The following is a 23370-nucleotide window of genomic DNA, read 5'->3' on the forward strand; positions in this document are numbered from 1 at the left end:
TTTATTTTGTTAGTATGTTTGGTTTTGTTCTCTGTCTCCCCGTTAGACTGTGAGCCCACTGTTGGGTAGGGACTCTCTCTATATGTTGCCAACTTGTAATTCCCAAGCGCTTAGTACAGTGCTCTGCACACAGTAAGTGCTCAATAAATATGATTGATTGATTGATTGGATGAAGCACTTGGGAAGTACAATTCAGCAATGAAGAGAGGCAATCCCTGCTCAGAACGGGCTCATCAGTAAAATTGGGAGTGAAACTGAGAGCCCCACGTGGTACAGGGGCTGTATCCAACCCGACGTGCTTGTATCCACCCCAGTGCTTAGAACAGTGACTGACATACAGTAAGTGCTTAACGAATACCATACTTATTATTATTATTAAGACGTCTGACTTGGAACGAGCTGTTGTCTGTGCTTTCCACATTACGTCCCTCAGAGAATGGTAGCAATGAACACTTAATGGACACCACAGTTATTCATTCATTCAGTCAGTCGTATTCATTGAGCACTTACTGTGTGCAGAGCACTGTACTAAGCGCTTGGGTTATTATTAAGGGGTTGCTCAGAGCTGACCCCAGCTGCCTCTTCAAGGGAGGCAAGTTGGATAAACACTGGGTGGGCTTCAGGGGGGAAAAGTTTTTCTTCTGTCGCTGCTGGGAACTGTCTTCGCCTTCATAGTGCACCTTGCGGTTGGACGGTAGGTCAAAATCACCCTTCTGACTTTGCCCTTCTCTGACCTGGGAAAGCCACTGACAGACTCACCAGGGTTTGCAGAGCAAAGCATAAGAATCAATCAATCAATCAATCAATCGTATTTATTGAGCGCTTACTATGTGCAGAGCACTGTACTAAGCGCTTGGGAAGTACAAATTGGCATCACATAGAGACAGTCCCTACCCAACAGTGGGCTCACAGTCTAAAAGGGGGAGACAGAGAACAGAACCAAACATACCAACAAAATAAAATAAGTAGGATAGAAATGTACAAGTAAAATAAATAAATAAATAAATAAATAGAGTAATAAATATGTACAACCATATATACATATATACAGGTGCTGTGGGGAAGGGAAGGAGGTAAGACGGGGGGATGGAGAGGGGGACGAGGGGAGAGGAAAGAAGGGGCTCAGTCTGGGAAGGCCTCCTGGAGGAGGTGAGCTCTCAGCAGGGCCTTGAAGGGAGGAAGAGAGCTAGCTTGGCGGATGGGCAGAGGGAGGGCATTCCAGGCCCGGGGGATGACGTGGGCCGGGGGTCGATGGCGGGACAGGCGAGAGCGAGGTACAGTGAGGAGATTAGTGGTGGAGGAGCGGAGGGTGCGGGCTGGGCAGTAGAAGGAGAGAAGGGAGGTGAGGTAGGAGGGGGCGAGGTGATGGAGAGCCTTGAAGCCCAGGGTGAGGAGTTTCTGCCTGATGCGCAGATTGATCGGTAGCCATTGGAGGTTTTTGAGGAGGGGAGTGATATGTCCAGAGCGCTTCTGGACAAAGATAATCCGGGCAGCAGCATGAAGTATGGATTGAAGTGGAGAGAGACACGAGGATGGGAGATCAGAGAGAAGGCTAGTGCAGTAGTCCAGACGGGATAGGATGAGAGCTTGAATTAGCAGGGTAGCAGTTTGGATGGAGAGGAAAGGGCGGATCTTGGCAATGTTGCGGAGCTGAGACCGGCAGGTTTTGGTGACGGCTTGGATGTGAGGGGTGAATGAGAGAGCGGAGTCGAGGATGACACCAAGGTTGCGGGCTTGTGAGACGGGAAGGATGGTAGTGCCATCAACAGAGATGGGAAAGTCAGGGAGAGGACAAGGTTTGGGAGGGAAGACAAGGAGCTCAGTCTTCGACATGTTGAGCTTTAGGTGGCGGGCAGACATCCAGATGGAGATGTCCTGAAGGCAGGAGGAGATGCGAGCCTGGAGGGAGGGGGAGAGAGCAGGGGCAGAGATGTAGATCTGGGTGTCATCAGCGTAGAGATGATAGTTGAAGCCGTGGGAGCGAATGAGGTCACCAAGGGAGTGGGTGTAGATTGAGAACAGAAGGGGACCAAGCACTGAACCTTGGGGAACCCCCACAGTAAGAGGATGGGAGGGGGGAGGAGGAGCCTGCAAAAGAGACTGAGAAAGAACGACCGGAGAGATAAGAGGAGAACCAGGAGAGGACGGAGTCAGTGAAGCCAAGGTCAGATAACGTGTTGAGGAGAAGGGGGTGGTCCACAGTGTCAAAGGCAGCTGAGAGGTCGAGGAGGATTAGGACAGAGTAGGAGCCGTTGGATTTGGCAAGCAGGAGGTCATTGGTGACCTTTGAGAGCGCAGTTTCCGTGGAATGAAGGGGACGGAAGCCAGACTGGAGGGGGTCGAGGAGAGAGTTGTTGTTGAGGAATTCTAGGCAGCGCGTGTAGACAACTCGTTCTAGGAGTTTGGAAAGGAATGGTAGGAGGGATATGGGACGATAACTAGAAGGTGAGGTGGGGTCAAGAGAGGGTTTTTTTAGGATGGGAGAGACATGGGCATGTTTGAAGGCAGAGGGGAAGGAACCAGTGGAGAGTGAGCGGTTGAAGATGGAAGTTAAGGAGGGGAGAAGGGATGGAGCGAGAGATTTCATAAGATGAGAGGGAATGGGGTCAGAAGCACAGGTGGCCGGAGTAGCACTTGAGAGGAGGGAGGAGAGTTCCTCTGAGGATACCTCTGGGAAGGATGGGAGAGTAGCAGAGAGTGTTGAGAGCCGGGGGGTTGGAGAAAGGGGGGAAGAGACTTTGGGGAGGTCGGACCTGATGGATTTAATTTTGTTAATGAAGTAGGAGGCCAGATCGTTGGGGGTGAGGGAAGGAGGAGGGGGAGGAACCGGGGGCCTGAGAAGGGAGTTGAATGTACGGAAGAGCTGGCGGGGGTGATGGGCATGGGTGTCAATAAGGGAGGAGAAATAGTTTTGTCTGGCAGAAGAGAGGGCTGAGTTAAGGCAGGAAAGGATAAACTTGAAGTGAACGAGGTTGGCATGGTGTTTAGACTTTCGCCAGCAGCGTTCAGCAGCTCGAGCATAAGAGCGAAGGAGGCGGACAGTGGCAGTGATCCAGGGCTGTGGGTTAGTGGTGCGAGAGCGGCGAAGGGAAAGGGGAGCGAGCGAGTCTAGCTGAGTAGAAAGGGTAGAGTTGAGAGCAGTAATCTGATCATCAAGACTGGGTAGAGAGGAGAGGGCGGCGAGGTGGGGTGTGAGGCACTCCGAAAGATGGGTGGGGTCCAGAGAGCGGAGATCTCTGTGAGGGAGTAAAATGGATTTACAGGGGAAAGGAGTGTGAGTGAGGAGGCAGGTGAGAAGATTATGATCAGAGAGAGGGATCACAGAGTTGGTGAGGGTGGACACAGTGCAGCGGTAGGAGATGATGAGGTCGAGGGTATGACCAAGTTGGTGAGTGGGTGAGGTGGGGTGGAGGAAGAGGTTGGCAGCGTCAAGGAGAGATAGAAGAAGTGTGGCCTAGTGGCTAGAGCACGGGCCTGGGAATCAGAAGGACCTGGGTTCTAATCCCCGCTCCACCACTTCTCAGCTGCGTGAGCTTGGACAAGTTACTTTGGTTTTCTGGGCCTCCGTTACCTCCTCTGTAAAATGGGAATTAAGACCGTGAGCCCCATGTGGGACAGGGATTGCGTCCAAACTGACTGCTTGTATCTACACCGGTGCTTAGTACAGTGCCTGGCACATAGTAAGTGCTTAAATAACAGTTATTATTATTATTAACTCTGTCCTAGAAACAGGTCTGCACCCAGCACATAGCAACGCCTAAATTCATCTGGTGCTTCAGTTGCTTTAAATGTCCGGAAAATGGACCGGAAAATGACTGAGAGCTTTTTGCTATTTGCGGGTCCATGGCATTTTCTACAGTTTTTCAAATCTGTGATCACAATGAGCAAATGGTCAGAGCGATAAGTGCCGAATTTCCGGCCGTGGAAAAATCAGCCCAACCCAGCAGCATGTAGGAGCCCAATTGGATGATGATTTCATGTAAAGACTTTGGCAAATCATCCCTGGAAACATTCATCTCCACACGTGATTAAGCAGCCAGAGAGTCGTCCGTTCGTAAACATCTAAACCTCACAATGCTGCCTCGCCGTTACCCTTTCTGTGACTTTGGACTTGTTTTTCTGAATACAATTAATTTCTTGGATCCGGCTATTGAAAATGCATTTTCTGCGAAGCGTAATTCGCATCCTGGTTTCAGTCCATTGGTACAAAATGTTCCCAGCACTTCCTAATTTGCTCTGCCGCAAGCCAGAGCTGACATTGAAATCCAGTCACGGACCAGGGCTATGTATAGCTGAGTTGTGTCTCCACTACAGAACATCCGGGACTTTGGCCGGTCAGAAACTCTTCAAATCGGCCACTACAGATGCTGCCCGGAGGGAAAAAAGGAAATGGTCTCTCTCAAAGCCCCACCCTTCTCCTAAGCAGAGCCCAAGAAGAGAACCAGGGAATCTCAGACTTTTGACTCCATGATGGACTCTCACTGGAGAATGGTGATTCTCAAAAGTTGCCAATAATAATAATAATTGTATTTGTTAAGCATTTTGAGAAGCAGCGTGTCTCAGTGAAAACAGCACGAGCTTTGGAGTCAGAGGCCATGGGTTCAAATCCCTGCACCGCCACTTGTCAGCTGTGTGACTTTGGGCCAGCCACTTAACTTCTCTGTACCTCAGTTCCCTCATCTGTAAAATGGGGATTAAGACTGTGAGCCTCCCGTGGGACAACCTGATCACCTTGTAACCTCCCCAGCGCTTAGGACAGTGCTTTGCACATAGTAAGAGCTTAATAAAATGCCATCATCATCATCATGTCAAGCCCTGAGGTAGATAGATGTTAATCAGGTCAGACACATGGGGCTCACAATCTAAGTTCGAGAGAGAACAGGTGTTGAATTCCCATTGTGGAGATGAGAAAACTGAGGCACTGAGAAGTGAAATGACTTGTCCAAGGTCACCCAGGAGTAAGTGGTAGTGCAGGGATTAGAACCCAGGTCCTTCCGACTCCCAGGCCTGTGCTATTTCCATTAGGCCAGACTGCTTCCTGGGACCTCCAAGCACCTATGGTTCCTATTTGAAACCAATAAAAGGTCCCCAGGTAGGAAGCGAGTTTCATATTGCTCTCAAGATCATCATCATCATCACCATCAATCGTATTTATTGAGTGCTTACTATGTGCAGAGCACTGTACTAAGCACTTGGGAAGTACAAATTGGCAACATATAGAGACAGTCCCTACCCAACAGTGGGCTCACAGTCTAAAAGGGGGAGACAGAGAACAAAACCAAACATACTAACAAAATAAAATAAATAGAATAGATATGTACAAATAAAATAAATAAATAAATAAATAGAGTAATAAATCTGTACAAACATATATACATATATACAGGTGCTGTGGGGAAGGGAAGGAGGTAAGATGGGGGGGATGGAGAGGGGGACAAGGGGGAGAGGAAGGAAGGGGCTCAGTCTGGGAAGGCCTCCTCAGTCTGGGAAGGCCTCATCCCCCACAGCCGACCGTAATCGCTTAAACAATTCCCCTCCCGGGTGAGGATGATCGCTCATCACAGGTCCTCCCGGCATCTCTGCTGGAGTGGTGGGGGAACACAAATTGGGACCCTCATTTTGCCAAGAGAGAAATGCGTTTGTTCAAAGCAGGATCAATCCTGGAAAGGGGGAGGAGACGGGGACTGGGACAAACCAGGAGTCCGAGGCTGTGGTTCTGACCCAGTCCAGGGAGGAAGTTTACGGAGAACAATAATAACAACAACAATATTTGTTAAAGCACTTACTATGTGCCAGCCACTGGTCTAAAGTGCCGGGGTGGATACAACTAAATCGGGCTCACGGTCCTAATCCCCATTTTCCAGATGAGGGGACTGCGGTCCAGAGAAGCCAAGTGACTTGCCCAAGGTCTCACAGCAGACAAAGTGGCAGAGCCAGGATTAGAACCCAGGTCTTTCTGACTCCCAGACTCTAGCCACTAGGTCATGTTGCTTCTCTATACTGGAAATAGTTAGTGCCAAGATTCTGCTCCTGAAGACCAATCAATCAATCATATTTATTGAGCGCTTACTGTGTGCAGAGCACTGTACTAAGCGCTTGGGAAGTATAAGTTGGCAACATCTAGAGACAGTCCCTACCCAACAGTGGGCTCACAGTCTAAAAGGGGGAGACAGAGAACAAAACCAAACATACTAACAAAATAAAATAAATAGAATAGATATGTACAAGTAAAATAGAGTAATAAATATATACAAACATATATACATATATACAGGTGCTGTGGGGAAGGGAAGGAGGTAAGATGGGGGATGGAGAGGGGGACAAGGGGGAGAGGAAGGAGGGGGCTCAGTCTGGGAAGGCCTCCTGGAGGAGGTGAGCTCTCTGTAGGGCCTTGAAGGGAGGAAGAGAGCTAGCTTGGCGGATGGGCAGAGGGAGGAGGGCATTCCAGGCCCGGGGGAGGACGTGGGCCGGGGGTCGACGGCGGGACAGGCGAGAGCGAGGTACAGTGAGGAGATTAGCGGCAAAGGAGCGGAGGGTGCGGGCTGGGCTGGAGAAGGAAAGAAGGGAGGGGAGGTAGGAGGGGGCGAGGGGATGGATGGACAGCCTTGAAGCCCAGGGTGAGGAGTTTCTGCCTGATGCGCAGATTGATTGGTAGCCACTGGAGATTTTTGAGGAGGGGAGTAACATGCCAGCACGTGAACCACTGGCTCCAGGAGCAGATTGGGCTGAAGTTCCCAGAAAGCGTGTTAATGCTGGGCTAGTCGAGAAAAGTCTTGAGTCCTGGGGCCCTATTTTCCGTTTCCTAGGGCTGACCCTGGCTCCAGGGTCACGAGGCATAGGAAGGGCAGAGCTGGGGTGAGAACCAGATCCTTCTTCTCTCAACCCAGGATTCTGTATCTTGGGACGAAGGGAGGTGGGCTAGCAGGGGATGAGGCTCAGGGGATATTGCAGCGAGTCCTAGTTTCTCTGGGCCTCAGTTACCTCATCTGTAAAATGGGGATTAAGACAGTGAACCTCTCAGGGGACAGGGATTGTATCCAACCCCGTTACTTTGTTTCCACCCCAGAGCTTAGTACTGTGTTCATGGGTTCTAATTCCGCCTCTGCCGCTTGTCTGCTGTGTGACCTTGGGCAAATCACTTGACTTCGCTGTGCCTCAGTTACCTTATTTGGAAAATGGGGATTTAGACTGCAAGCCCCACATGGGACAGGGACTGTGACCAACTTTATTTGCTTATATTCACCCTAGCACTTACTGCAGTGCCTGGCACATAATAATCATTTAACAAATACTGTTATTATTATTATTGTTATCATCATCATCACGGTGCCAGACACATAGTGAACACTTAAGAAATAATAATAATAATAATAATGATGGCATTTGTTAAGTGCTTACTATGTGCAAATCACTGTTCTAAGCTCTTGGCGGGGGATACAAGGTGATCAGGTTGTCCCACGTGGGGCTCATAGTCTTAATCCCCATTTTACAGATGAGGAAGATGAGGCTAAAAAGAAGTTTAAGTGACTTGCCCAAGGTCACACAGCAGACACGTGGTGGAGCCGGGATTTGAACCCATGACCTCTGAGTCCGAAGCCCGTGCTCTTTCCACTGAGCCACGCGGCTTCTCTACCATTATTATCGTTATTATTACTGAGCAGATTACTTAATAATAATAACGATGGCATTTGTTAAGCGCTTACTATGTGGGAAGCACTGTTCTAAGTGCTGGGGGGATACAAGGTGATCAGGTTGTCCCATGTAAGCCTCACAGTCTTAATCCCCATTTTCTAGATGAGGTAACTGTGGCTCAGAGATGTTAAGTGACTTGCCCAAGGTCACACAGCTGACAAGCGGCAGAGGCAGGATTAGAACCCATGACCTCTGACTCCTTGTACTGAGCGCTGGGATAAATACAAGATAATCGGGTTGGACACAGTCCCTGTTCTAGTGTATGTTAATCCCTATCAGACAGATGAACTAGTTGAGGCAAAGAGAAGTGACATAATTTCATTCAATCGTATTTATTGAGCATTTACTGTGTGCAGAACACCGTACTGAGCGCTTGCCCAAGGTCACAAGGCAGACAAATGGCAGAGCTGGAACTAGAACCCAGGTCCTGTAACTCCCATGCTATGGGCAGGGAAATGTGTCTGTTTATTGTTGTACTGTACTCTCTCAAGTGCTTAACACAGTGCTCTGCACACAGTAAGTGCTTAATAAATACGATTGACTGACTTTCCACTAGACTATACAGCCTCTCCTGGGAAGTCTTGGTTCAGGGGTGGGATTGTGCATGTAGATGCACTGTTTTTTAGTTTCTCTTTTCCCAAAGAGAAGTTGCGGGGAAATACCCCTTCAGTTGGAGAATGGTTTTAAGGGGAGGAAGAGTGGAATTTTTTAACCATAAATACATACCCTCTCCATCCAAACTGCTAACATGTTAACGCAATCACTCGTCCTATCCCGCCTGGATTACTGCATCAGCCTCCTTGCTGACCTCCCAGCCTCCTGTCTCTCCCCACTCCAGTCCATACTTCCCTCTGCTTCCTGGATCATTTTTCTACAAAAACATTCAGAATGTGTCAATCCGCTTCTCAAAAAAAATCCAGTGGCTGCCCATCCACCTCTGTATCAAACGAGAACTCCTCTTCATTGGCTTTAAAACTCTCCATCACCTTGCCGCCTCCTCCCACCTCACCTCCCTTCTCTCCTTCTACAATCTAACCCACACACTTCGCTTTTCTGGAGCCAACCGTCTTACTGAGCCTCGATCTCACCAGTCTCACAGCTGACCCCTCGCCCACGTCCTGCCTGTGGCCTGGAATGCCCACCCTCCTCAAATCCGACAGACAATTACTGATCCCCCCCACCAAAAAACAGACTTATTGAAGACACACCTCCTCCAAGAAGCCTTCCCAGACTAAGCCCCTCTTTTCCTCATCTCCCCCTCCCTTCTGCGTCGCTCTGACTTCCTCCCTTTGCTCTTCCCCCTCTCCCAGCCCCACAGCACTTATGTACGTAGCTGTAATTTTATTTATCTTTATTGATGTCTGTCTCCCCATCTGTAGACGGTAAACTCACTGTGAGAAGGGATTGTTGTATTGTACTTTCCCAAGCATTTAGTATGGTATTCTGCACACAGTAAGCGCTCAATAAATACGATTGAATGAATACCATAATAATAATAATGATATTCCCTCCTGTTTTCCATCAAAGTTACTAAATTCTACAAGAACCCAACCTTAGAACTCAACACCCACCACTCACCTTGCAACAGCCATGGCTTTGAACTCCTTGTACCCTTCTGATACGGCCTTCTGGATGGCATTGCGTTCGGCACAGATGCCCAGAGGGAAGCTGGCATTTTCTACGTTGCACCCTGGCAAATACAAAATATGCAGTTGGTCAGCTGAGTAAGAGCAGGCTCCCTGAAGCCAGAGAGGGAATCCTGTGGCTTTAATAATAATAATAATAGCATTTGTTAAGCGCTTACTATGTTCCAAGCACTGTTCTAAGTCCTGGAGTAGATATGGAAATGCTCTGGGCATGTCATTCCCCTCCTCAAAAAAATCTCCAGTGGTTTCCTGTCAACCTACGAATCAAGCAAAAACTCTTTACTCTCAGTTTAAAGGCTGTCCATCACCTCGCCCCCTCCTACCTCACCTCCCTTCTTTCCTTCTCCAGCCCAGCCCGCACCCTCCGCTCCTCTGCTGCTGCTAACCTCCTCACTGGGCCTCATTCGCGCCTGTCCCACCGTCAATCCCCGGCCCACATCCTTCCCCTGGCCTGAAATGCCCTTCCTCCGTACATCCGCCAAAATAGCTCTCTTCCTCCTTTCAAAGCCCTACTGAGAGCTCCCCTCCTCCAGGAGGCCTTCCCAGACTGAGTCCCCTTTTTCCTCTCCTCCTCCCCATCCCCACTGCCCTACCTCCTTCTCCTCCCCACAGCACTTGTATATATTTGTACAGATTTATTACTCTCCATTACTTGTACATAGTTACTACTCTATTTTGTTAATGATGTGCATATAGCTATATTTCTATTTGTTCTGACGGTTTTGACACCTGTCTACATGTTTTGTTTTGTTGTCTGTCTCCCCCTTCTAGACTGTGAGCCCGTTGGTGGGTAGGGACCGTCTCTATATATTGCCGACTTCTACTTCCCAAGTGCTTAGTACAGTGGTCTGCACACTGTAAGCGCTCAATAAATACAACTGAATGACTACAGGGTAATCAGGTTGTCTCACATGGGGCTCACACTTTTAATTCCCCCTTTTACAGATGAGGTACCTGAGGCACAGAGAAGGGAAGTGACTTGCCCAAGGTCACACAGCAGACAAGTGGCAGAGGCGGGATTAGAACTCATGTCTTCTGACACCCAAGCCCAGGCTCTTTCCACTAAGCCACGCTGGTTGCACACCTGGGTCTCTCCTCAACATAAAAAGGGAGAAAATGGGGTCATGGTGGAGGGGCCGGGTCATTACTCGTTCATGCAATTCATTCAATAGCATTTATTGAGCACTTACTGTGTGCAGAGCACTGTACTAAGCACTTGGGAGAGAGACATTCCCTGCCCACAACGAGCTTACTGTCTAACGATTCCATTTCTTCCCCCAGAGTGTTGTCTGGAGCAAGGCAACCTGGGCAGTGTGAAAAAGTGATGCTCTCAGCTCTGCCATACTTAAGTTAGGCAAATGAATATCCTCTCACAATCAGTGAGATCTTCTTTGAATACAAAGGACAATCATTTCTGTTTCTATATAGAGATAAAAAGATAGCAAGATAGATGGACAGAGAGATAGATGAGAAGCAGCACGGCCCGGTGGAAAGAGCAAAGGCCCGGGAATCAGAGGATCTGGGTTCTAATCATAGCTCCACCATTCATTCATTCAATCGTATTTATTGAGCGCTTCCTGTGTGCAGAGCACTGTACTAAGCGCTTGGGAAGTACACCACTTCCCTGCTGTGTGACCTTGGGTAAGTCACTTCACTTCTCTGCTATTCAGTTCTCTCATCTGCAAAATGGGGACTCAGTACCTGTTTTCCTTTCTACTTAGACTGAGAGCCCTCTGTGGGAACTGATTATCTTGCATTCATTCATTCAATCGTATTTATTGAGGACTTACTGTGTGCAGAGCACTGGACTAAACGCTTGGGAAGTACAAGTCGGCAACATCTAGAGACGGTCCCTACCCAACAACGGGCTCACAGTCTAGAAGGGGGAGACAGACAACAAAACAAAACATCTACCCTAGCGCTTAGTAAAGTACTTGACATATAGTAAGCACTTAATACAATTATTAATATTATTATTATTATTATATGCCTCCAGGAAGTCAGCCTTCCCATGGTTTCATTTGATTGCATTTACTGAAGGCTTGCTGTACGCAGAGCACTGTACTAAGCACTTGGGAGAGTACACTATAACAAAGAACAGACACATTCCCTGCCCATAATAAGCTTACAGACTAGTGGGGAGACAGACACTAATATAAAGAAATTGCAGATATAATACATAAATTACAGATATGGTTTCTCCAAGCCCCCTGTTTCTACTGTCGGAGGTGGAATACTGGACTGGATGGACTATTTGGTCTCAGCCAGGAATAGCATAGCTTATTTGTTGTTGTTGTTGTTGTTTTTAATTGTATTTAAGAGCTTACTATGTGCCAGACACTGTACTAAGCACTGGGGTAGACACAAGAAAATCAGGTTGTACACTCCCTCCCATATAGGGCTCACAAATCTTAATCCCCATTTTACAGATGAGGCCCAGAGAAGTTAAATAATAATAATAATAATGATGGCATTTGTTAAGCACTTACTATGTGCGAAGCATTGTTCTAAGCACTGGGGGGGATACAAAGTGATCAGGTTGTCCCACATGGGGCTCATAGTCTTTATCCCCATTTTACAGATGAGGTAACTGAGGCCCAGAGAAGTTAAGTGACTTGCCCAAGGTCACACAGCCGATAAGTGGCGGAGCCGGGATTAGAACCCATGACCTCGGGCTCTTTCCACTGAGCCACGCTGCTTCTCACGCCCACGGTCACGCAGCAGACAATTGGCAGAGCCAGGATTAGAACCCAGGTCCTGTGACACCCAAGCCTGTGCTCTTTCCACTTAGGTCATGCTATTTCTCACGAGGCCATGTTGCTTCTCATGTTATTTTGTCTTCCTATTTACATAGCTTAGATTCCTCCAAGACTCAAATTCCTCATCCGTCACAGGACTTGCGAAAATGAAATACAGGGATGGTAGGAGATGACAGAAAGAATAATGATGATAATAATTACGATACTTGGTAAGTGCTTACTATGTGCCTGCTACTGTACTGAGCACTGGGGTGGATACAAGCAAATCGGGTTGGACACAGTCCCTGTCCCAACTGGGGCTCACAGTCTCCATCCCCACTTTACAGATGAGGTAACAGGCACAGAGAAGTTAAGTGACTCGTCCAAGGTCACACAGCAGACAAGTGGAAGAGCTGGGATTAGAATCCATGACCTTCTGACTCGCAGGCCCTAGGTTCTGGCCATTACATCACGCTGTTAAGTCAAGAAGAAACCTTGAGGGGCAGAGAGGATGGCGGTATAAGGAAAAACATCAGTGCCATCTATTTCCATACGGTTGTTTTAGCAGAGGTGACTGGTTGCTCAAGAAGAAAACGAGGAACAAGAAGTGTTGCAAGATTCGTGCAATTTGTTGTCTTGCCAGAAAAGATTTCACAAAGATTGAAGAGAAACAATAAGGACACGCCAGTCGTTTCCTTCCCTTCCGGTTTGGGGAAACAGACGGCACATGGTTCAGTTAAAAACCCAGTATTTGTCCTGCAGAAAGTCAGTCAGTCTGTAGAAAGCGGAGATCTTTTTCATCATCATCAATCGTATTTATTGAGCGCTTACTGTGTGCAGAGCACTGTACTAAGCGCTTGGGAAGTACAAGTTGGCAACATATAGAGACAGTCCCTACCCAACAGTGGGCTCACAGTCTTTTACTGCCTAACCATCACCTCTAGAGTTAGATGACCCGGATTCTAGCAAATTTTAACTAGAATTTCCTGCTCTGATTCTTTGCTCATAAATTGGATGTGAACTCTAGACTGTGAGCTCGTTGGAGGACGGAATGTGTCTGTTTGTTGTTCTATCGTCCCCTCCCAAGCGCTTAATACAGTGCTAAACATACATCAAGCACTTAATACGACTGAATGAATGAACGAACTCACAGATACATTTGGTGCTTTACAGTGTTTAGGGACCATGTAGATTTCCTACTTGGCAATTCAATCATGCAGGCATCCCAAAGGCCTACACAGAACAGCCTTCTCTGTGTGTTTAAAATGAAACATTTTCACCAGTCATGTGTGAGGCACATCAGCAGAGCAAATAAGAAATTAGACATCCATTTTGAAGTTACCAATGAAGTCATTTTGACCAGAGACTCTGTGAAGTGTAATATAGAAAAGCAGCGTGGCTCAGTGGAAAGAGCTCGGGCTTTGGAGTTCAAATCCCAGTTCCACCAATTGTCAGCTGGGTGACTTTGGGCAAGTCACTTAACTTCTCTGTGCCTCAGTTACCTCATCTGGAAAATGGAGATGAAGACTGTGAGCCCCTCGTGGGACAACCTAATCACCTGGTATCCCCCCAGCACTTAGAACAGTGCTTCACACATAGTGCTTAACAAATGCCATTATTATTATTATTATTATTATTATTATATATCCCCTCTAGAAGGTAAACTGGTCAGAGAACATGTCTCTCAACTCCGCTGTATTGTACTCTCGCAAGCACTTAGTAATAATAATAATTTTGGTACTTGTTAAGTGCTTACTATGTGCCAAGCATTATTCTAGGTGCTGGAGCCCACTGTTGGGTAGGGACAGTCTCTATATGTTGCCAACTTGTACTTCCCAAGCGCTTAGTACAGTGCTCTGCACACAGTAAGCGCTCAATAAATACGATTGATGATGATGATGATGGAGTAGATACAAATTAATCAGTTCCTGTCCCACATGAGGCTCACACTCAATCCCCATTTTCCAGATCAGGTGACTGAGGCACAGAAGAGTGTAGTGGCCCACCAAGATCACACAGAAGAAAAGCGGCCCAGTCGGGATTAGAACCCAGGTCCCGCTGACTCCCGGGCTCGTGCGCTATCCGCTAAGTCACGCTGCTTCCCAGTGTTTTGCACACAGTGAATACTCATTAAGTATGACTGATTGATATCCAGGGGCAAGGCTTCATGCCAGTTTTCCAGGTTTGTGTTCCAACAAATGGTAGTTACCCCAGAAAAATTGGAAAAATTGACACCTCGGGAGCTGAGCTTGGCTCTCAGCCCTGCTCAGTGAAGAGATTGGCACACCCCAAATTCACCCGACCCAACCCCTGGGGTCCACACAGCAAAAATGTGGGTTGGAAAAATCACAATGCTCAATTCATCCACCCTTCCCACCCTCAACACTGGTCCTCTCCTTCTTGCTTCTACCCCATGGCTCAGTGGAAGAGAGCACGGGCTTTGGAGTCAGAGGTCATGGGTTCAAATCCCAGCTCTGCCAATTGTCAGCTGTGTGACTTTGGTCAAGTCACTTAACTTCTCTGTGCCTCAGTTCCCTCATCTGGAAAATGGGGATTAAGCCTGTGAGCCCCCCGTGGGACAATCTGATCACCTTGTAACCTCCCCAGCACTTAGAACAGTGCTTTACACATAGTAAGCGCTTCATAAATGCCATCATTGTTATTATTATTACATTATTATTATTATTATTATTATTATTATTATTATTATTATTATTACCCTAGAGAAACAGTGTGTCCTAGTGGATAGAGCATGACCCTGGATGTCAAGAGGTCATGGGTTCTAATCCCGGCTCCACCACTTGTCTGTGAGCCCACTGTTGGGTAGGGGCCGTCTCTATATGTTGCCAACTTGTACTTCCCAAGCGCTTAGTACAGTGCTCTGCACTCAGTAAGCGCTCAATAAATGATTGATTGATTGTCTGCTGTGCGACCTTGGGCAAGTCACTTAACCTCTCTGTCCCAGTTCCCTCATCTGTAAAATGGGGATTAGGACTATGTGGGACAGGGACTGTGACCAACCCCATTATCTTGTACCGACCCGAGCACTTAGAACAATGCCCAACACATAGTAAGCGCTTAAAAAATACCATTATTATTACTCTGTATACAGCACTCTGCCCCAGAGGGGTGAACGGCAGGGCTGGGAGGGACAGAAAGGCAAAAAAGGAAATTTGTGAGCTTCATACTCTTTTTCCATGGTAGCCATCCTCCTTCAGCCCCACTTATGAACTTATCTGTAATTTATTTATATTAATGTCTGTCTCCCCCTCTAGACTTTAAGCTCGTTGTGGGCAGGGAACGTGCCTACCAACTCTGTTGTAGTGTACTCTCCCAAGCGCTTAGTATGGTGCTCTGCACGCAGTAAGCGCTCAATCATGGCTCAGCGGAAAGAACCCGGGCTTTGGAGCCAGAGGTCATGGGTTCAAATCCCAGCTCCACCAATTGTCAGCTGGGTGACTTTGGGCAAGTCACTTCACTTCTCTGGGCCTCAGTTCCCTCATCTGGAAAATGGGGATGAAGACTGTGAGCTCCCCGTGGGGCAACCTGATCACCTTGTTACCTCCCCAGCGCTTAGAACAGTGCTTTGCACACCGTGAGCGCTTAATAAATGCCATCATTATTATAAATCCCAGTGATTGATTGACCGACGGGGTGGAGGTACCAGGCTTCCCAGGAAGTCACCCCCTTATTTGTTGAGCTAAGTCACTGTAGGGCTATGGAGGTCAAAAGAAAAAGATCATATACAGAATTGATTTACCTTGCTTGCTGGCCTTTCCCTTCCTAATCCTGAGTCTCTGATACTCTGAAATGTCAGAATTGCACTTTGGCCTGTACCCATTAGGCATCTGAGAGATAACATCGTCATTATTATTATTATTATTATTAGGCACCCTCAGCCCCACAGCACCTTATGTCCACATCCACAACTTATTTGTTTGTTCACATTAATGCCTGTTTTTCCCTCTAGACTGCAAATTGCCTGTGGGCAGGGAATGCATCTACCAACTCTGTTGCTTTGGACTTTCCCAAGCACTTAGTACAATAATATTAATTATGGTATTTGTTCATTCATTCTATCGCATTTATTGAGTGCTTACTGTGTGCAGAGCACTGGACTAAGCGCTTGGGAAGTCCAAGTTGGCAACATATAGAGACGGTCCCTAGCCAACAGCGGGCTCACAGTCTAGAAGGGGGAGACAGACAACAAAACATTAAGCGCTTACTATGTACCAGGCGCTGTACTGAGCACTGGTGTGCTTAGCTCCATCTTACCTCCTTCCCTTCCCCACAGCACCTGTATATATGTATATATGGTTGTACATATTTATTACTCTATTTATTTATTTATTTATTTATTTTACTTGTACATTTCTATCCTATTTATTTTATATTTTTGGTATGTTTGGTTCTGTTCTCTGTCTCCCCCTTTTAGACTGTGAGCCCACTGTTGGGTAGGGACTGTCTCTACGTGTTGCCAATTTGTACTTCCCAAGCGCTTAGTACAGTACTCTGCACATAGTAAGCGCTCAATAAATACGATTGATTGATTGATTGATTGGTGTGGAGGCCTTCCCAGACTGAGCCCCCTCCTCCCTCTCCCTCTTCTCCCCCCTCCATCCCCCCTGCCTTACCTCCTTCCCTTCCCCACAGCACCTGTATATATGTATATATGTTTGTACATATTTATTACTCTATTTATTTTACTTGTACATATCTATTCTATTTATTTTATTTTGTTAATATGTTTGGTTTTGTTCTCTGTCTCCCCCTTCTAGACTGTGAGCCCACTGTTGGGTAGGGACCGTCTCTGTATGTTGCCAACTTGTACTTCCCAAGCGCTTAGTACAGTGCTCTGCACACAGTAAGCGCTCAATAAATATGATTGATTGATTGGATGCAAGCTAATCAGGTTAGACACAGTCCCTGTCCTATGTGGGGTCACAGTCTTAATCCCCATTTTACCAATGAGGTCTCTGAAGCGACTTGCCCAAGGCTACCCAGCGGACAAGTAGCAGAGCCGGACTCCTCCAAGTTGCACTGAGGGTTGGGATTAGAACCCAGGACTCGGGATCCACAGCGACGGTCCCTCCCCCGGGACCTGTCCCCCAAGGCTGTTCTGCTTGGAGTAAATGCTCAATACACTGGAGAAGCAGTGTGGCTCAGTGGAAAGAGCCCGGGCTCAGGAGTCAGAAGTCACGGGTTCGAATCTCCGCTCCACCACATGTCTGCTGTGTGACCTTGGGCAAGTCACTTAATTTCTCTGAGCCTCAGTTCCCTCATCTGTAAAACGGGGATTAAGATTGTGAGCCCCACGTGGGACAACCTGATTACCTTGTATCCCCCTCAGTGCTTAGAACAGTGCTTTGCACATAGTAAGCACTTAACAAATGCCATTATTATTATTATTATTATTGATTGATTGACAGATGGGTTCCAAATGACCTAACTAGTTTTACTTTCTCTCTGCACACAGTAAGCGCTCAATAAATACGATTGATTGATTGATTGATTGATTGACACTGGTTCAGTCCTGAGTCAAACTCTGCAAGCCCAAGGACCTGGATTCTAACCCTGGCACCTCCACTTGCTTGCTGTGTGATCTGGGGCAAGTCATTTCACTTCTCTGTGCCTCAGCTTGCTCATCTGTAAAATGGGGTTGAGACAACTGTTCTCCCTCCCCCTTAGACACCGAGCTCCATGTGGGGCAAGGACTGTGTCCAAGGTGTTGACCTTCTTGGCACATAGTAAGGGCTTACCACCTACTAAGTGCTTAATACAGTGTTCTGCACACAGTAAATGCTCAGTAAATGCCACTGATGAGCAAATACCACTATTATTAGTAATAGTAATTGAGAAGCAGCGTGGCTCAGTGGAAAGAGCACGGGCTTTGGAGTCAGAGGTCATGGGTAAGATTTTGGAGTCAGGGGTCATGGGTTCAAATCCCGGCTCTGCCAACTGTTAGCTGTGTGACTTTGAGCAAGTCACTTCACTTCTCTGGGCCTCAGTGACCTCTTCTGGAAAACGGGGATTAAGACCGTGAGCTCCCTTTGGGACAACCCGACCACCTTGTAACCTCCCCAGCGCTTAGAACAGTGCTTTGCACATAGTAAGCACTTAATAAATGCCATTATTATTATTATTATTATTATTATTATTATTATTATGGGTTCAAATCCCAACTCTGCCAATTGTCAGCTGTGTGACTTTGGGCAAGTCACAACTTCTCTGGGCCTCAGTTCCCTCATCTGGAAAATGGGGATTAAGACTGTGAGCCCCCCGTGGGACAACCTGATCACCTTGTAACCTCCCCAGCGCTTAGAACAGTGCTTTGCACATAGTAAGTGCTTAATAAATGTCATCATTATTATTATTAGTAGTAGTAGTAATAAAGTTGCAGCAGTATGAGCCCTCAACATTTAAGAACATTGAGAATCTTTGAATGTGACAGGACTCATGACTGATCTCCACCCTTTGAGCTCCCTAAAGCCTCCTTTTTCATTCACTCAGTCACTTGTATTTAACTGAATGCTTATTGCGTGTGGAACACAGTACTAAGCGCTTGGGAGAGTCCAATATAAGGATAAACAGACACATTCTTTACCTCTAGACTTGTTGGACTCCCATCCTTCGCCTTTTAGGAAGTTCTTTCATTTATATTATTTCATTTTTCCTATTGCTTTGGTTGCCAAACGCCCCTCACCTTACCCTGGAGGGGCAGGGACTGTGTCCAACTCTCCCCTGTGAGTTTTTAATCCAGAGCTTACTACAGTGCACTGCGCACACAAGCCATTTAATGAAGCAGCGTGGCTCAGTGAAAAGAGCCCGGGCTTTGGAGTCAGAGGTCATGGGTTCAAATCCCGCCTCCACCAACTGTCAGCTGTGACACTTCGGGCAAGTCACTTCACTTCTCTGGGCCTCAGTTCCCTCATCTGTAAAATAGGGATGAAGACTGTGAGCCCCCCGTGGGACAACCTCATCACCTTGTAACCTCTCCAGCGCTTAGAACAGTGCTTTGCACATGGTAAGCGCTTAACAAATATTATCATTATTATTATTATAATTACTATTACTCCATTCATTCAATTGTATTTATTGAGCGCTCATTGTGCGCAAAGCACCATACTAAGAGCTTGGGAGAGTACAATACTCCCTGCAATACCCACAGTTTGTGAAACCCCCCAGTATTGTAGGTACCTGTGGCAAAGCTTTGGGCTGGGCCAGGCAAGTAGCTTTTTTGTGGTATGTATTAGGCAAGGCAAATAGCCTTTTTTGGTTGGTACGGGCCGGATGTCGGTGAAGAACCAGCGGTTGCAGATCTCGAACTCAGATCTTGGGGCAAGTAAGGAGCTTCTCAGAGCCAGCTAGAACAAAGAAAGGACCCCCCCCCCCCCCATTTTTAAGCAGTTTCCCTTTCACTGTAATAATAATTATGACATTTGTTAAGCACTTACTGTGGTCAAGCAGTGTTCTAAGAGCTGGGGTAGATACAAGGTTGTCCTACGTGGGGCTTCCAGTCTCAATCCCCATTTTACAGATGAGGGAACTGAGGCCCAGAGAAGTGAAGTGACTTGCCCAAGGTCACACAGTAAGCATGCAGCATAGCCGGGAATAGAACCCATGACCTCTGATTCCCAAGCCTGGGTTCTTGCCATTATTAGGCCTTGCTGAGCTAGCCCATTTCTAAAATAATAATAATAATAATGATGGCATTTATTAAGCGCTTACTATGTGCAAAGCACTGTTCTAAGCGCTGGGGTAGATACAAGGTAATCAAGTTGTCCCAGGTGGGGCTCACAGACTTAATCCCCATTTTCCAGATGAGGGAACTGAGGCCCAGAGAAGTGAAGTGACTTGCCCAAAGTCACACAGCTGACACGTGGTGGAGCCGGGATTTGAACCCATGACCTCTGACTCCAAAGCCCGAGCTCTTTCCACTGAGCCACGCTGCTCAAACTCCAATCAGGGCTTCCTTAAGAGCTACCTATAAATTCAACTTCATGCAGTGAGCTACTCTTGGGATCAGTCTGGTAAATCAATCAATGGGTATTTATTGAGACTCTACTGGGCTCAATAATTTTTTGCTGTTGTTATTGGTATTTGTTAAGCATCTACTATGTGCCAGGCACTGTACTAAGTGCTGGGGTATATACAAAATACACAGTCCATGTCCCGCATGGGGCTCACAGTCTCAATCGCCATTTTACAATGAGGGAACTGAGGCACAGAGAAGTTTAGTGACTTACTCAAGGTCACACAGCAGGCAAGTGGCAGAGTCATTCATTCATTCAATCAATCGTATTTATTGAGCACTTACTGTGTGCAGAGCACTGTACTAAGCGCTTGGGAAGTACAAGTTGGCAACATATAGAGCTCACCTCCTCCAGGAGGCCTTCCCAGACTGAGCCCTCTCCTTCCTTTCCCCCTCTTCCCCATCTCCATCCCTCCCGTCTTACTTCCTTCCCCTTCCCACAGCACCTGTACATATATATATGTTTTTACGTATTTATTACTCTATTTATTTTACTTGTACATATTTATTCTATTTATTTTGTTAATATGTTTTGTTTTATCTGTCTCCCCCTTCTAGACTCTGAGCCCGCTGTTGGGTAGGGACCATCTCTATATGTTGCCCACTTGTACTTCCCAAGCGCTTAGTACAGTGCTCTGCACACAGTAAGCGCTCAATAAATACAATTGATTGAATGAATGAATGAATATAGGGACGGTCCCCACCCAACAATGGGCTCACAGTCTAGAAGGGTCTAGAAGAGTCAGAATTAGAACCCGGGTCCTCTGATTCCTAGGTGTGTACTCTTTCCACTACACCACAATGCTTCTCTCATTGCTTGGGAAAGTACAACTTGTCCTTCCCAAGCGCTTAGTGCAGTGCTCTGCACACAGTAAGCGCTCAATAAATACGATTGAATGAATGAATGAATGTATATATTTTTGTGCATATTTATTACTCTATTTTTTTATTTATTTATTTTACTTGTACATATCTATTCTATTTTATTTGGTTTATATGTTTTGTTTTGTTGTCTGTCTCCCCCTTCTAGACTGTGAGCCCACTGTTGGGTAGGGACCGTCTCTCTATGTTGCCAACTTGTCCTTCCCAAGCGCTTAGTACAGTGCTCTGCACACAGTAAGCGCTCAATAAATACGATTGAATGAATGAATACAACAGAACTCAGTCCCTGACCTCAAGGAGCTTACAATCTAATAGGAGAGAGAGAAAAAAATACTTCCAGTCAGCAGGAGGAAGAACCAAGAGACAGGAAGAAATCGTACAGATAAATTAATCTCCCTTCAATTAAGGAACTCAAATCACGCGGAGTAGGTGAGAATGCAGATGTGGTCAGACAAGGGTTAAGATAAAATGGGATGGACAGATAATAATAATAATAATGATGGAATTTGTTAAGCGCTTACTATGTGCCCAGAACTGTTCTAAGCGCTGGGGAGGATATAAGGTGATTCACTCATTCATTCATTCAAGCTGTGTGACCTTGGGCAAGTCACTTCACTTCTCTGGGCCTCAGTTCCATCTGTAAAATGGGGATGAAGACTGTGAGCCCCGCGGGGGTCAACCTGATCACCTTGTAACCCCCCAGCGCTTAGAACAGTGCTTTGCACATAGTAAGCGCTTAATAAATGCCATTATTATTATTATTATTATTCAATCCTATTTATTGAGCACTTACTGTGTGCAGAGCACTGTACTAAGCGCTTGAAGCAAACCGCGACTCTGGCGGGACGCGAACTCACAACCTTTGAATGGCCTCTTCCACACTAGAAGTCCGATGCGCTATCCATTGCGCCACAGAGCCAGATGGCGATCAGGTTGTCCCACGTGGGGCTCACAGTCTTAACCCCCATTTTACAGAGGAGGTAACTGAGGCACAGAGAAGTTAAGTGACTTGTCCAAAGTCACTCAGCTGACAATTGGCAGAGCCGGGATCCTGGCAGGCCGGGTCTTGAAGTAATAGCAGCAGTAGCAATGGTTATTGGTGCAGTGTACTCTGCACAGAATAATTAAATATTATTAGAGAATAAATATTATTAGAGAACAGAATAATTAAATAACCCATTCCCTGAGGTTACACGTATGTCACTGAGCTGGCCCTTAAAGTGGTTAGAAGTTCCCAGGAAGGGGTCGTCACTGATGCCTCAGCAGTTCACTGGTCACGGAAATGTGTGTGTTGTCACACGTGTAATGCCGGGCATAAGAGAAGCAGTTTGGCCCCGTGGAAAGAGCACGGGCCTCCGAGTCAGAGGACCTGGGTTCTAATCCTGCTCTGCCATTTGTCTGCTGGGTGACCTAGAATATTCTATTCAATCGTATTTATTGAGCGTTTACTGTGTGCAGAGCACTGTACTAAGCGCTCAATGTGGTGTAAGGGACAGTGCTCTGCACGCAGTAAGCGCCCAATAAATACGATTGAATGAATGCCTGAATGACAGAGCAAGGGCCTGGGAGACGAAAGGTCATGTGTTCTAATCCCGGCTCTGCCACTTGTCTGTTGTGTGACCTTGGGCAAGTCACTTCACTTCTCTGAGCCTCAGTTGAGGTAATCTGCAAAATGGGGATTGAGACTGTGAGCCCCGTGTGAGACAGGGACCGTGTCCAACCCATATGTCATTGAGCCGGCCCCTAAAGTGGTTAGAATTTCCCAGGCCTTCCACCTCCTCCAGGAGGCCTTCCCAGACTGAGCCCCCTCCTTCCTCTCTCCCCCTCCCCATCCCCCCCGCCTTACCTCCTTCCCCTCCCCACAGCACCTGTATATATGTATATATGTTTGTACATATTTATTACTCTATTTATTTTATTGGACATATTTATTCTATTTATTTTATTTTGTTAATATGTTTTGTTTTGTTGTCTGTCTCCCCCTTCTAGACTGTGAGCGTGCTGTTGGGTAGGGACCGTCTCTAGACGTTGCCAACTTGTACTTCCCAAGTGCTTAGTCCAGTGCTCTGCACACAGTAAGTGCTCAATAAATACGATTGAATGAATGAATGAATTTGCTTCTATCCATTCCAGCTCTTAGTATAGCAGCTGGCACATAGTAAGCACTTAAATATCACAATTATTATTATTATTATTATTGTTTCTCTGGCCTCAGTTTCCTCAACTGTAAAATAAGGTTTCTATGCTTGTTTCTCCTCCTACTTAGACTGTGAGTCCCATGTGGGACAGGGACCGTGTTTAACCTAATTAACTTGTATCTATCCTAGTGCTTAGAACAGTGCTTGGCACAGAGAAGCAGCATGGCTCAGTGGAAAGAGCA

At 46.7% G+C, this 23370-nt stretch overlaps 1 protein-coding gene across 1 annotated transcript in view; it reads right to left on the reverse strand.

The window, feature by feature from the left end:
* CDA (cytidine deaminase) overlaps positions 1–23370 on the reverse strand; it is a 41143-nt gene that overhangs the window by 12037 nt on the left and 5736 nt on the right. Inside the window, exon 2 of the mRNA XM_038746701.1 lies at positions 9271–9382. Within this exon, the coding sequence (XP_038602629.1) occupies positions 9271–9382 (112 nt within the window). The remainder of the gene's footprint in view (positions 1–9270; positions 9383–23370) is intronic.

This window comes from Tachyglossus aculeatus, chromosome 5 (assembly GCF_015852505.1).
Source record: "Tachyglossus aculeatus isolate mTacAcu1 chromosome 5, mTacAcu1.pri, whole genome shotgun sequence".
In the NCBI taxonomy this organism is placed as follows: Eukaryota; Metazoa; Chordata; class Mammalia; order Monotremata; family Tachyglossidae; genus Tachyglossus; species Tachyglossus aculeatus.